Source organism: Lagenorhynchus albirostris, chromosome 19, assembly GCF_949774975.1.
Source record: "Lagenorhynchus albirostris chromosome 19, mLagAlb1.1, whole genome shotgun sequence".
In the NCBI taxonomy this organism is placed as follows: Eukaryota; Metazoa; Chordata; class Mammalia; order Artiodactyla; family Delphinidae; genus Lagenorhynchus; species Lagenorhynchus albirostris.
Window position 1 is genome coordinate 16,065,869 of NC_083113.1, and position 16,484 is coordinate 16,082,352.

At 39.0% G+C, this 16,484-nt stretch overlaps 1 protein-coding gene across 1 annotated transcript in view; it reads left to right on the forward strand.

Moving 5' to 3' along the window:
- The window catches only part of ZNF568 (zinc finger protein 568), a 167,260-nt gene extending 161,183 nt beyond the window's left edge, over positions 1 to 6,077 (forward strand). Inside the window, exon 9 of the mRNA XM_060132352.1 lies at positions 1,044 to 6,077. Coding sequence (XP_059988335.1) covers positions 1,044 to 2,224 — 1,181 coding nt within the window. The 3' untranslated portion in view covers positions 2,225 to 6,077. The remainder of the gene's footprint in view (positions 1 to 1,043) is intronic.
- Positions 6,078 to 16,484: the final 10,407 nt, after the last annotated feature.

Sequence of the window (16,484 nt, forward strand, 5' to 3'; positions counted from 1 at the left end):
CTTAAGTCAGCGTTTGCATAGAGGTCAGAATGAAGTAATTGAATGAGCCGTATTGATATCTAAGGGAAGATATTTGCAGGCAGAGATTCTGAAGGAGAGGTGTGCTTGGCAAGTTTGACCATCCAGTTGGTCAGGGAGCTGGAACAGAGTCAGCTGAGGGGAGGAGATAGCCAGTGAGGTTAGAATGAGGTAGTGCAGGACAAGTTCAGGGAAGGCCCTGTAGATCACAGGAGGATTTTGACTTTTACTCTGCATGAGAGGGAAATACAGTGGAGAATTTTGAGCAGAAGAATGGCATGATCTAGCTTATTTTAAGAAGAACAGTACAGCCACTGTGTTGGGTGTGGAATATAAGGAGGAAGTAGGGAGATACTCCAGGATAGTGTTTTGTTAATCTTGATGAGAGATGGCTTTGGACAACATGATCGCCACTAGAGATACTAGTAGAAGTAGTCAAAACCTGGATATGTTTGAGGCTAGAGATGAGAGGATTTGCTGTTAGATAATGTCCTACTCCTTTAGATTCTCATTTCGTTGGTTGGGTCCTGGACATTATATTTTTAACAGGTTCCCCAGCTGATTCTGATTCTTACCAGAGGCAAAGAATCACCTCCTTCACAAGCTCCCCTCATTTTCTCTGTTCTTATTCCCCCCAGCCCTTTTTTCAAGTTGCAATGCAGTGTTAAGAGTTTACATTATTCACTATTTTTAGTTTGTCATTTCTACCTTAGAACTTTCCTTTCTCCTGCAACATGAAAATACCCACTATTTTCTTTGTTATCTTACAGATTGGGAGTCTAGAAGAGAAACCAAGATGCTAAAGGAGGACAGTTATGAAGTTCAGTCATTTCAACCAGAGATAACAAAAAGACTTACAAACTCTACCCTTGAGTACACTAGGGTCAGAAGTAACAGAGAAATCAGATGCCACTTGGAGAGGCTACAGGAAGGACGTTTCAGACAAGCCACAATAACCTCTGAAAAAAGATCCACTTCCATTCAGCGCACAGATCGTAGAACACCTCAGACAACTCATACTGGAGCAAAATCCTGTGAATCCAAGGAATGTAAGACTTTCAGGTACCAATCACACCATAGTCAACATGAAGGAAGTCATAATAAGGAAAAAGAATCTAAATGTGGAGAATGTGGGAAAGCCTTTAATAGTAGGTCAGACTTGATTAAGCATCAGAGAATTCATGAAAGCAAAAAAAGTGATGAAAATAAGAAATGTGCCTTTATTCGTGACGCTCAGATTACAAAATCTCAGAGCATTAATACTGCCGAGAAACCTCATAAATGTAAGGAATGTGGGAAAGCCTTTCATTCTAACTCGCAACTTAGTAAACATCAAAGGATTCATATAGATGAGAAACCCTATAAGTGTACAGAGTGTGGAAAGCCATTTCCATCTACCTCACAACTCAATTTACATCAGAGAATTCATACTGATGAGAAATACTATGAATGTAAGGAGTGTGGGAAAGCCTTTACCCGTCCCTCACACCTTATTCGACATCAGAGAATCCATACTGGTGAGAAACCCTATAAGTGTAAGGAATGTGGGAAAGCTTTTCGTTATGACACACAACTTAGTCTTCATCAGATAATTCATACTGGTGAAAGACGCTATGAATGTAAGGAATGTGGGAAGGTCTATAGTTGTGCCTCACAACTGAATCTACATCAAAGAATTCATACTGGTGAGAAACCTCATAAATGTAAGGAATGTGGGAAAGCTTTTATCTCTGATTCACATCTTGTCCGACATCAGAGTGTTCATACTGGTGAGAAACCATATAAATGTAAGCAATGTGGGAAGTCTTTTCGTCGTGGCTCAGAACTTACCAGACATCAGAGAGCTCACACGGGTGAGAAACCTTATAAATGTCGGGAATGTGAAATGGCCTTTACTTGTAGCACAGAACTTATCCGACATCAAAAAGTTCACACTGGTGAGAGACCCCATAAATGTAAGGAATGTGGGAAGGCTTTTATTCGAAGGTCAGAACTTACTCATCACAAGAGGAGTCATAGTGGTGAAAAACCCTATGAGTGTAAAGAATGTGGGAAGGCCTTTGGTCGTGGCTCAGAACTTAGTCGACACCAGAAGATTCATACTGGTGAGAAACCCTATGAATGTAAGGAATGTGGGAAAGCCTTTATTCGTGGCTCACACCTTAGTCAACATCAAAGAATTCATACAGGACAGAGGAGTGAATGAAGGCATGTGGGAAGCGTGGAATTTAATTGACACCTGGAAATTCATACTAGTAAAACACAAACAAAACCCCCTCTAATTGTAAGGAATACGGGAAAGCATTTAAGGATAACAACTTAATATCAGAGTTCATACTGTGGATGTGAGGGAGTCCAGAATTGATATTTGTTACTGATTTAAAACCTTATAAATGTTATGAATTGCGAGGGGTGTATTTGTGTTTCAGAATTTATTAGACATCAATCAATTGGTGAAAAAGTGAAAAACTCCATGAATATAAAGAAAGTGGAAAGGCTTATTAGGAAAGCAGTGTTAGAGACATTAATCATTCTAACTTTTCTCAACATCAAGGGTCAATTAGCCCTTATGGGAAACCAGAAGTCATAATATAAATATTTATATGGAGTACCAATTTGCTTTAGCTAACTAACTATTCATCTGATAATTCATACTAGAGGAAGGCTACATTGTTAAAAATGCAGCAGATTCTTCCATTCCATTCAACTCTTGTTAAATGTTTGCAAGCTCTGAACTGAATCAGAGTGGGAAAGGATTTAACCAATATTTAGTGTTTACTTGGCTTCACCATTATTACTCATTTCTTATAGGGCTAATGACTTAACCAAATTCTATCATTTATCAATTAGTAATATTAGAACCATATTTCTTAGTAGCATTGTGTACATTGTATCCCTTAGAATAGTGTCTGGTTCATATTGAAAGTGTGTTAAATAAGAGGGGCTTTATTCTTTTTTTTTTTTTTTGCGGTACGTGGACCTTTCACTGTTGTGGCCTCTCCCGTTGCGGAGCACAGGCTCCAGATGTGCAGGCTCAGCGGCCATGGCTCACGGGCGCAGCCGCTCCGCAGCATGTGGGATCTTCCCGGACTGGGGCACGAACCCGTGTCCCCTGCATTGGCAGGTGGACTCTCAACCACTGTGCCACCAGGGAAGCCCTAGAGGGGCTTTATTCTTAATTTTGTTTTCCTAATTGTGTATTAGAGATCATATGAGAGGAAGGCCTTATGTGTGCAGTGACTATATGAAGATCTTACATCATCTTTCTTCATGGAATGTTAGATATTTCCTTCTGGAGAAAAATTTTAAAACAAGCTTTTCATAGGTTGCCCTTTTCCCCATTAGGGGGTTCATAATGTAAAAAACCCCAGTAGAATAAATGTGGGGTGCTGTGAGGTCAGAGGGAAGACTTAGATAATTTTTTTTAAGACCTTCTAAAAAACAAGAGACATATGCCATGATCTCTGGCCTCTCTTTTAGTGAATTAGAAAATAAAGCCTCAGCCAAAATCCATTTCTCCACAAGGAAATTTAAGATACTTGTATAAATAATTTTTACATTAAAAAGGAAATCAAGGCAGGGCTTCCCTCATGGCTCAGTGGTTAAGAATCCACCTGCCAATGCAAGGGACACGGGTTCCTGCCCTGCTCTGGAAAGATCCCACAAACCGCTGAGCAACTAAGCCCGTGCGCCACAACTACTGAGCCTGCGCTCTAGAGCCCGCGAACCACAAATACTGAGCCCGAGAGCACCTAGAGCCCATGCTCTTCAACAAGAGAAGCCACCCAATGAGAAGCCCGGGCACTGCAACGAAGAGTAGCCCCCGCTCACCGCTTAGCCCGCGCACAGCAACAAAGACCCAACGCAGCCAAAAATAGAAATAAATTTTTTTTTTTAGAAAAGGAAATCAAAGCAAATTATCATTAGGCAGATTGTCATTCAAATGAATGACAAAGAGACAACTTCATGTTAAAATTTGTAGGACGCAACCAAAGCTTTACTGAGGGAATTTAACTTCTTTCAGTATATGTAGAAAACAGGGAAAATTCAAAGCGAGGGTTCATTCTCACGTCCTTATACTTAGTGCACTGCCTATTCCTGGTAGGTTCCCATTAAACATCTGTTGATCAGAGGAATGAGAGAGTGAATGAATAAGCATCCAACTCTAGTATGTTGAGGTGCTCTAACAAAATAAGTGCAAAGCCCCAAAAAACACCTAAAACTTTTTGAAGTGAAAAAGATTTCACCCTAGAAAGAAAAAACTCAAGCATCATAAGTGAGAAAGGATATGTAACTACAGAAATGAAGGAGATGAAGAAATAAGCCAATATTGTTTGGCTGACACTGTTGGTTGCCTGTCCATTGGTATTAACCATTCTCCCTTTGCCAGGATTGCCTGCTGCCCACCTAAGTCTAAATGCCAGATGCTTGCCCTCCTAATTGCTTTGCAGCTGGGCATGTGTGTAACAGTCCCGGCCATAGAAGATCTAAGCAAAAAGTCTGCAGGTGAGCTTCAGTTAAATATTGTTTACTAACAAAATAGGAGGAAATGGTCTTCCTATATACAGGATGCATGTCTCTGTGTCTGTGTGATACCTGGAATTATGGCCATTTTACAACCAGGGGAGGCGAGAAACTGAGATTGGCACAGGAATAACTTGTGTGTTTGACATTATTGAGATGATGAAACAATTCAGAACTGCCCTGTGCCCGGACGGGTGTGAACTAAGAAATTCTGTGCCTATATGTTATAAGTTTATATTCAACTTTATATATCCAAGTCCTAGAAAAAAATATTTTCCTATACATACACATTTATTCCACTTTAGTAACATGAGAAAATGTTTATATTCAGCTTTTTATGGTGTATGTGAAATTATAGAAAAAGCATTATTTTCTTAAACATATATGTGTGTGTATATATATATACAACTTTGATTTGTTAAGATGTAGGAAATGTCTGTTTGCATTTAGCATCTCAGTATATGTTTATATGCAGTTTTTTTTAGTATGTCTGAAATCCAGGAAAAGTAGTAGTTTCCTGAATATAGTAAGAACCAAGAAAAAACTAATTAAAGAGCTACACCATATAATTCCTCTAGTACTAGAGTAGATAAAATCTAAGTCTTTAAGATATAAAGAGTATCAGCTATGAGGCTAACACAACCCCTATACCAAATTTGGAAAAGGACAGCATCCAGCTCAAATCAGCTATAAAAATAATCCATTGTACTCAATGGTATATGAGTATTCCAATTAAAATAGCAAGTCAAATCTAGCAGCCTATTAAAAGAAAACAGAGGGGTTGTTTTGTCTAGAATAAAATGGTTCATGACCTGATCTGTCAGATTGTAAAAAATGTGATGTATAAATGTAGTGTTTGCACATTGAAAACTAGACACTAAAACAACTTATCCACTGAAAGTAGTAAACTGTTAGCAGCATATGCATATTCAACTGCTGTGAGGTCACTGCGTTGCCCTCTTAATCACACCTCATGGGGTGTAATCAGTCACAGCATTTGGAATAATCACCATCCAGTGTATTCCACCTTTGCCCCACACTTTAGAAAAATATTACATACTAAGTTTAATGTAAACATGTATTATGTGACAGATTAAATCAGTCATAGCTAAATATCAATCAACCCATTGGAGGACAATTTATAACAAAAATTTGGGCATTTTTTTTTAAAGAGGGAAATGATTACTAAATTTTATCTATACTTTCTCTACAATTTCTAACTTTTTGAGTTATAATAAATGTTATAGTTATAATGAATGTCAAGAAATGATTCTCTGTAGACTGGAGGTTGCCAAGGGGGAGGGGGTTGGGAGAGGGTTGGATTGGAAGTTCGGGATTAGCAGATGCAAACTGGCATATATAGAATGGATAATAACAAGGTCCTACTGTATAGCACAGGGAACTATATTCAATATCCTGTGATAAACCATAATGGAAAAGAATATGAAAAAATATATGTATAACTGAGTCACTTTACAGCATTAATTAACACAACATTGTAATTGAACTATACTTCAATAAATTTTAAAAAGAAATGATTCTGATTTTTTGCACATGTATACATATTTCTATTTTCAAGATTTGAGAGTTCTAGTCCAAATTTATGTAACATATTTTGCCAAAAATCAGATATACTGCAAAGGTTTAAACAACACAGAAAAAAGAGCTATCTGTACCTATTTTCTGAAGTGCCAACATCAAAAGCCTTTCATCCTTTTCTCCGTACCCTCTCACACCCACATTGGAGCTTTATTTTCGTAATGGGGGTTATGGCTGGGAGTGGTGTAGTTTGACGGGGATTGTGCTGACACATTGAAGTATAGCCTCCTTTTCTCACTTGATAACATACCAGTGGACTTCCTTCCAATCAAAACCTACAGATGTAACTAGTTAGCTTTAAATGATTACATAGAAAAAGCACATTAATAAATGCCCAACATCGCTAATTATTAGAGAAATGCAAATCAAAACCACAAGTACCATCTCACACCATTCAGAATGGCCATCATCAGAAAGTCTACAAACAGTGCTGGAGAGGGTGTGGAGAAAAGGGAACCCTCCTACGCTGTTGGTGGGAATGTAAATTGGTACAACCATGGTGGAGTTGTATGGAGGTTCCTTAGAAAACTAAAAATAGGGGATTCCCTGGTGGCGCAGTGGTTGAGAGTCCACCTGCCGATGCAGGGGACATGGGTTCGTGCCCCAGTCCGGGAGGATCCCACATGCCGCGGAGCGGCTGGGCCCGTGAGCCATGGCCGCTGGGCCTGCGCGTCCGGAGCCTGTGCTCTGCAAGGGGAGAGGCCACAGCAGTGAGAGCCCCGCATACCGCAAAAAAAACCAAAACCAAACAAACAAAAAACACCTAAAAATAGAACTACCATATGATCCATCAAGCCCACTCCTAGGCATGTATCTGGAGAAAACCATAATTTGGAAAATTACATGCACCCCAGTATTCATTGCAGCGCTACTTATAATAGCCAGGACATGGAAACAACCTAAATGTCCATCAACAGAGGAATGGAGGAAAAAGATGTGGTATATTTATACAATGGGATAATAGCCACAGAAAAGAATGAAATTGGGCTTCCCTGGTGGCGCAGTGGTTGAGAGTCCGCCTGCCAATGCAGGGGACATGGGTTCGTGCCCCAGTCTGGGAAGATCCCACATGCCGCGGAACGGCTGGGCCCGTGAGCCATGGCCGCTGAGCCTGCGCGTCTGGAGCCTGTGCTCCGCAACGGGAGAGGCCACAGCAGTGAGAGGCCCGTGTACCGCAAAAAATAAAAAAGAATGAAATTATGCCATTTGCAGCAACATGGATGAGATCATACTAAGTGAAGTCAGAGAAAGGTAAATATATGATATCACATATGTGGAATCTAAAAAAACATGATACAAATGAACTTATTTACAAAACAGAAACAGACTCAGACTTCAAAAACAAACTTATAGTTACCAAAGGGGAAATGGGGGGGGGATAAATCAGGAGTTTGGTATTAACATATACACATTATATAAAATAAACAGCAAGGACCCACTGTATAGCACAAAGAACTATACTCAATATTCTGTAATAACCTTTATGGGAAAATGAAAAAGAATGGATATGTATATGTATAACTGAATCACTTTGCTGTACACCTGAAACTGACACATTGTTAATCAACTGTACTTCAATATAAAATTTAAAAAATTTTAAATGATTACATAATAAAGACAAACCCTATTCTACCAATGAAAGTTCAGGTTTCTTATTTTTACAAATGATTGTACAATTTTACTGCACATATATTGTTCCATGTTGCTTTTTTAATTTCTGGAAGTGGGTAGATTCCTATCAGTTGGATTCCTTGCCTGACAACATAGATATTTAAAATGTAGTTAATGCCTTATTTTTTTTAAATTTTTTTTATTTTTGGTGAAACTTGCCATTAAACTCTACAGGAATTTATATCTATTTCCAACCTAATTTCATCCAGAACTGAACCTTTTTTGTTAAATTGGATGAAGAAAAATAATGTGCCTTCAGTTTGCATTTGCTTAACTGCCAATGAGGTTGAGCATCTACCATGCCTGAGTTATTTGAATTTTATTTCTGTGAATTGTTTTTTTAATCTATTCCTTTTAATTAGACTAGCTTTTAAAGCAATTTGTAGAAATTTTGTTAAGAAGATTGTTTTGTCATATATTTTATAGTTTGTTTTCTTAGTCTAGCATGTATCTTCCTTTTTGTGACAAAAAGTCAAACTTTTGTGAAGGGCCAGCCAGTAAATATTTTAGGCTTTGTGGTCGTACAGTCTGTACTGCCTTTGTAATATGAAAACACGTAATAAACCAGCGGTTCTCAATCAGAGGTAGTTTTGCCTTCCCTTCCCCCAACCCCCAGAGACATTTGGCAATTAAAGAGACATTTTTTGGTTATTGCTATGAAGGGGAGTGCTGCTGGCATCTCGATGCGCTAATTCTACCCACCCTCCCCGCTGCCCACCCCCCCCCCAACAGAATTATCTGGTCCAGAAAGTCAGTGGTGCTGAAGCTGAGAAATCCTGACCTGTAAGCAAGTGGGCATGGCTGCGTTCCAATAAAACTGTATTCAGAAAAACAATGGGCCACATTTGGCCTACAGGTTGTCATTTGTTGACGCCTGTTTTAAATTATCTTTTTGCTATATGAGATCTCGTTTTCTGGTTTTGTTCCTGAATTGTCTTTCATCTCATTTTTTCCAAATTTTCTTCCATTTTATTTTATGCTTTTAAATCTTCTTGACTAAATAAAATACAAAACAATAGCAACTACCGCCTAATAATTAGGCCTTATTGTTTTGTTTTAAAAATGTTTTTATTTATTTTTGGCTGTGTTGGGTCTTCGCTGCACAGGCTTTCTCTAGTTGAGGCGAGTGGGGGCTACTCTTTGTTGCGGTGCACGGGCTTCTCGTTGCAGTGGCTTCTCTTGTTGCGGAGCACAGGCTGTAGGCTCACAGGCTTCAGTAGTTGCGGCACGCGGGCTCAGTTGTTGTGGCTCACGGGCTCTAGAGCACAGGCTCAGTAGTTGTGGCACACGGGCTTAGTTGCTCTGCGGCATGTGGGATCTTCCCGGACCAGGGCTCGAACCCCTCTCCCCTGCATTGGCAGGCAGATTCTTAACCACTGCGCCATCAGGGAAGTCCCCCTCATTGTTTCTGATTAAAATTTTATAAATCATCTCAGAAATAGGTCAAGTCTTTTCCCTTTGGTCCTGCTTTTCTCCCTGGGTCTGTAGAAGCAATAGCAAACCAACACTTGGTGTACACATAGAAACGCATGGTATGAGGTACCACCTAAGTAACACAAGCAGTGATACATCTGTAATTTTCTTTAACAGTATTTTAGTAGGATCTAAAACTATTGAAAAATACTGATCTAATTCTTTTACTTGCTGTTGTATTTTTATGCATTTATCAGTCTCTTTACCGATAAAATATAGAAAAACAATTGCAGATAAAAATCCATTCTATTCTAAGCAGCAATGGATTTAATAAGAGGTATTTTGTAATTTGAAGAATTTTCAGAAAGCCAAGGAATCGGGCCTTTGGAATGCACCATCCAGAAAAAAGTAGTAAGAATGAGGCCCAAATATAGCACAGATGGGCTGATAAAGGCTCAGATACACTGTTCCTTGAACAGTACTTTGATGGTACTGTGTTTAAGGAAAACTGCTGCTGCTACTTACTGCATATCACCTATTGTTCTATGGAATGGATGCTAGAAACTTCCATAGCTGCCTCAGGAGAACCAGTCACTCCTGCCACTGTGGGTCCTACCCCTGGATATGCTGCCACCACCTCATTATACTCATGTCTTCCACCTCCAGTGTTCAGGTAGTGCCTGGTAGAAGCCGGGGAGTTGCATGCCGGCTCCCAGCTACAGTGGGGTCCAGGTGAAGCCTGTGAATTGTAATGAGTAATCACAACTTGGGGGATGACAAGACAGATTCATTCTTATTTAACACTGTCCCTTTAAATTTGGTAGAACAAGTACTTTCTCCGACCCCAGATAAAATCATGGGCAGACCATGTATAGAAAGCAAAACCTTTGCTTTTAATTAATTTATTATTATTATTTTTAACAGTAGGTCCTTGTTGGTTATCTATTTGAAACATAGCAGTGTGTACATGTTAATCCCAAACTCCCAATCTATCCCTCCTCCCCACCCTTTCTCTGACAGACTTAAGCATCGTTTACAGGTGGGCTTCTCCCTTCCCTTACCTCAGGCATGTTGGAGGGTGGGTAAGATGGCAGCTGAGAAAGAGACTGGAAAGGCAGAAGCCATCCATGTCGTTTTTTTTCTCATCTCCCAGCTGTCCTAGTTTCTGATTGTTTCCTTTATGGAGCTTAAGTATTGGAGAGTCAAGTTCCTATTTGCATGATAATGGTGATCCTGCCACACTGCTCCCTGCACTTGCTGGCTTTCTGCTGGGGTGCTTTAAGTTCTTTGCAGGCCCTCAGCATATAAAACTGATGACCTATTCAATACTCTTTTTGCATTCCTTTTTTTTAAAAAAATACACCTTTATTTTATTTCTTGGCCGTGCCGTGTGGCATGCAGGATCTTAGTTCCCCTACCAGGGATCGAACCAGTGCCCCCTGTGCAGAGTCTTAACCACTGGACACCCAAGGAAGTCCTGCATTCCTTCTCTGATTTGTGTCTACTTTAGTATTCTCAAGTTTATCTTTTTCTAAATATTTTTTCTTAGCTGTTAATGTGATGGATTACTCAGTTTGAGTCTGTTGAGGGTTCCCTCAGATTAAGTTCAGAATATGCATCTTTGCTTTTATGAATTTTTGACAAACACTAATCTCTCTTCAGACATTTGTGAAGGAATACATGATGCGACTATCTTATTATTGGTGATGGTAACTTAATCACCTGATTAAGGTGATGTTTTCCAGGTTTCTCCACTGGAAAGAATATCTTTCTCTTTGTAGTTAATATGTAATATGTGGGGAGATGCTTTTAGATTATTAAAATAATTGTTTTCCATTAAAGGTTTAATATCCATTGATGATTCTTCATTGAATCATTACTATGATGGTCATATCCTATGATTCTAATCCTTTTGAGATTTGTTGAAATTTGTTTTATGGCTCAGAATATTCTCAATTTGTATAAAAGTTCTGTGCTTGCTTTAAAAAATGCCCATCCATCGAATCACTATTTATGAGCTTCTCAGGCTGCTTCTAAAAGTTTGTACCAAGAATCATCAGTTCAACAAATTAATGTGCAAGGTGTTTAGAACAGATCTTAATTGACCTGTTAACTGTTGATGAAGATAATACACATACTGTTATATAAATATTAGGTGCAATTTATTACTAACTTCAACAGTTGTAAATTTTCTATTATTTTATAGTAAATTCATATAATTTCAGCAGTGTCTTATTGTGGAATTGAGTCTTGGTTTCAGACCTGCTCTCCTAGGAGAGAAATCCAAAGTGGAAATGTGTTCTGTTGGTTAACATTTGAGAGGGAAGCTCCTTTGAGTATGGGTAGAAACCAACAATAACAGTTATCCATAGCCTTGATTGCTTTTAAAGATAACTTAGCACATTGCAGAAAACATTGTGACAATTACAGTGAAAGTGTGGCATAAAACTAGGAGGGTCCACATAGGATAACTAAACAAGGAACAGAATGACCAGAGAAGAGACAGACTTGTGATTACATACAGTGCTTATTTCTGCTTTCTCCCTTAAAATGACAGTCAAGTGTAAAATCAAAAGAACAGGGAATACCCTGGAGGTCCAGTAGTTAGGACTCAGCGCTTTCACTGCGGTAGCCTGGGTTCAATCCTTGGTCAGGGAACTAAGATCCTGCAAGCCAGGCGGCACAGCCAAAAAAAAAAAAAAAAAAAAACAGGATGGATGAAAGGGGAATTAACAGAAAAAATGACAGATTTTTAGAAGATGGAAAGCATATGAGGACTTCCCTGGTGGCACAGTGGTTAAGAATCCGCCTGCCAATGCAGGGGACACGGGTTCAAGTCCTGGTCTGGGAAGATCCCACATGCCGCAGACCAACTAAGCCTGTGCACGACAACTACTGAGCCTGTGCTCTAGAGCCTGCGAGCCACAGCTACTGAGCCCACGTGCTACAACTACTGAAGCCCGCATGCCTAGAGCCTGTGCTCCGCAACAAGAGAAGCCACCACAGTGAGAAGGCTGCGCACTGCAACGAAGACCCAATGCAGCCAAAAATAAATTTATTTTTTAAAAAAAAGAAAACATAGGAGAATATCAACTGATACCACAAGCTTGGGAGCTGAATGAAGAAGTCTTGGAGAGAAATTCGAAGTGAGATTTTGTACCACAAAATACCAGAAAGGCCTGCAGCCATCCCATGGCAGCAATAGTGGTGACAGCAGAGGCAGTTGGGACAATGCCAAAAATTTGAAGGGAGGAAAACCTTTCTCTCTGACCAGAGGAACTGTGTTTCCAAAAACATGTGGGGGATCCTGTTGCTTTCTTTATATCTGTTTACTGCATGGCCCTAGAGGTTCACAAGAAATGCATGGTAGAACAGAAAAGCAAGTTGTCTCACCTACCAGAGGACAGGGAGGAGGGAGGGGGTCTCTGGGTAAAAAATATCCAAATGAAAATTTTAGAACTGAAAAGTATAACTCATAATTCACCATATGGGCTCAATATCAGAATGAAGGTGATAGAGGAAAGATTAAGTGAAGTTGATTAACAAAACTAATCTGTTTAACAGAAAAAAAAGATCAGGAACTTCTGGTTTTGGTGCTGAGATTTAAAGTGCTTGGAATTCATCACTCCCATCTCAAAACAAGAAAAAGCTGGACAAATTAAAAAACAAAACTTCTCTTGGGCACATCAGAAAACAGGTTGCAGGCCAATCCACTATCCTGAGATCTAGAGAGACGGGCAAACTCAGACACGGTCAAGATCCGTTTATACCTGCATCAGAGCAGACTTCAGAACAAACATTATCAGGATTAAAGAGGGGCACAACATAATGATAAAGAGGCAATTTCCAAGAAGATAATCCTAAATGTATGTACTTGACAACAGAACATCAAAGTACATGAGGCAAAAACTGATAGAACTGAAAGGAGAAATAGACAAATCCACTAGTTACAGTTGTAGACTTCACTCTCCTGTCAGTAACTGATAGATCAAACAGGTAGAAAATCAGTAACGATACGGTTGACTTTAACAGCATTACTGTCAATCCAGCATGAATTGAATTCATTTTTTTAGTTTTGAGTTTTTTGTTTCATTGAGCTGACATACAGCACAAGTTTAAGGTGTACAACGTAGTGACTTGACATACTATCCTGTGCAATGATTAACCCAATAAGGTCAGTTAAATTCATCACCTCATATAGGTATCAAAATTTTTTCCTTGTGAACACTTTTAAGATTTACTCTTAGCAATTTCCAAATGTACAAGACAGCAGTGTTAACTATAATCATGTCGTACATTACATGCCCAATGTATTTATCTTATAATTGGAAGTTTGTACCTTTATAGTATACTCCATCCAACAATAGAATATACATTCCTGTGCTCCCATGGAACATTCACCAAGTTAGACTACATTACTGGCCATAAGACACACCTTAACAAATTTAAAGTAGAAATCATACAAATATATTCTCAGACCTCAATGGAATTAAACTAGGAATTGGAAAGATAGCTGGAAAAATCTCCAAATACATGGAAATTTAACACAGTTCTTTATAACAGATGGATGAAAGAAGTCCCGAGACATTTTTAATATTTTAAACTAAAAAAATAAATAAAACTGTAATAGGCTGAAAAATGTACTCCCCTCAATAATATCCACATCCTAATCCCTAAACCTGTGATTGTTACATTATTTGGGAAAAGTGTCTTTGTAGATATAATTAAGTTACAGATCTTGAAATGGAGAGATTATTCTGGTTTACCTGATTGGGCCCTAAAAAGGAGGAAGAGGGAGATTTGACACACACAGAAGAAAAGGTAATGTGAAGACACAGCCAAGGTATATTTGAAGATGTCAGTTCCGAGAGCTAAAGTGAAATCACCCAAAGGAATTACAGCAATTACCAGAAGCTTGAAAAGGCAAGGAATGGATCTTCTCCTAGAACCCCGGGAGGAAGCATGACACATGAATCCTTGATTTCAGCCCAGTTATTCTGATTTCAGACTTCTAGCCTCCAGAACTGAGAGACAATAAGTTACTGTTGTTTTAAGCCATTGAGTGCGTGGTAATAAGTGAAAACGGTGCTTAGAGGGAAATTTATAGCATCACATACATATGTTAGAGAAGAAGAAAGATATAGACTCAAGAACCTAAGCTTCTACCATAGGAAAGTAGAGAAGAGTAACTTCAGCCTAAAGCAAGTAAGAGAAAAAAAAAAAAGTTTACAGCAGAAATCATTGAAATTGAAAACAGAATAGAGGAAATCAATGAAAGCAAAATTTTAGAAAAGATTAATAAAATTGATATATCTCTAGCCAAGGTAAAAGAAAAAGAAAATGCCAATCACCAATATCAGAAATGAAAGAGGGGTCATCAGTACTGATCCCATATACATTAAAAGAATAATATGGGGGGTTTCCCTGGTGGCACAGTGATTGAGAGTCCGCCTGCCGATGCAGGGGACACGGGTTCGTGCCCCGGACTGGGAAGATCCCACATGCCGCGGAGGGGCTGGGCCCGTGAGCCATGGCCGCTGAGCCTGTGCGTCCAGAGCCTGTGCGTCCAGAGCCTGTGCTCCGCAACGGGAGAGGCCACAGCAGTGAGAGGCCTGCGTACCGCAAAAAAAAAAAAATAATAATAATAATAATAATATGGGAATATTATAAACAATTCTACAACTTTGATAATTTAGATGAAATGGACCAATTCCTTGAAGACACAAACTACCAAAACTCACACAAGGAGAAATAGATAACCAAGTAGCCCTTTATTTTGAAGAAATTGAATCAATAATTAATAACCCCCCAAGAAGAAAGACCAGGCACAGATGGTTTCAACAGTGAGTGCTATTAAACATTTAAGGAAGAAATGAAACTAGTTTCCACAATCTCTTCCAGATAATGGAAGCAAGAGAGAACACTAATAATTCATTCTATGAGGCCAGCATTATCTTAATACCAAAACCAGATAAAATTTATAAGAAAACTACAGACCAATCTCTCTCATCAATACAGATGCAAAAATTCTCACAAAAATATTAGCAAATCAAATTCAACAATATATTAAAAGAATTATACACCACGATCAAGTGGGATTTATTCCAGCTATTCAAGGCTATCAACATTAAAAAAAAAAGAAAAAAAATTAATGTAATCCACCATATCAGACAAAAGAGAGAGCATGTGATTATATCAGTGACACAAAAAGCTTTTGACAAAATCCAAAATCCATTCATGATAAAATCATTCCCAGATAATTAGGAGAAGAGAACTTCCTCATCATGATGAAGAGCATCTACAAAAAACCTACAGCTAACATCATACTTAATGGTGAAAAACTGGATGCTTTCCTCCTAAGATCAGGAACAAAGCAAGCATATCCTCTTTCACTATTCCTATTCAATATTAGACTGGAAGTCCTAACTAGTTCAGTAAGAAAATGAAATAAAATGTGTACAGATTGGAAGGAGAAAATAAAACTTTCTTTGGTCATAGATGACACAATAGTCTATGTAATCCCAAAGGATCAAGAAAAACTTCCTGGAACTAACATGCAAGTATAACAAGGTCACAGGATACCAAGTCAACTGCTTTCCTATATACCAGTAATGAACAATAGCAATGTGAAATTTAAAGATGCAGCACCATTTATATTAGCATGAAAATAAATAATTAGGTATAAATCTGTTCAGAGTTTAGGTAAGCTACCCATAGTACTGCTGTCTTGGCATCCATTTTGTTTGGCCAAGCAGCCTGCAGGGACCTTCAACTGACACTAGCCCCCTCATGCTAGCTCATGCCCTAGATAACAGTCTGCAGAGTCACTAGCAAATGTAAGTTCCTGATATGACCTCCTCAATACCTTTGTGATCAACAATCTCCCCTGCCTCCCAGCACTTTCTAGTGCACCCCTTAGTCTTCTGCAGCCCCTGTGGGGCTTGTCAAAGCTCTCTTTTGATTTGAATTGGCCAATCCAGCCTTAGCCCAGGAACCCCGAAGCCTTCCTTCATGACCCTAATAAAGGTATGTGCCCCAGGTCCTATCTCTCTGTCTGCACTCTGCCTTGACCTCCCCCAATGTCCCCTTGATGCATGCTGGGTACTTTCTCCAGGACCTGTGAGTAAACTTCCCTATTTCAATTTCTCTTGTGGTCTATTGTTGAATCATAGCTATCTGGCCCTGTGCTCCACTTAACAAGTTTAATTTGACAGACTCATAGCAAAATGTAAGTGTGTGTACATATATATATGTATTTA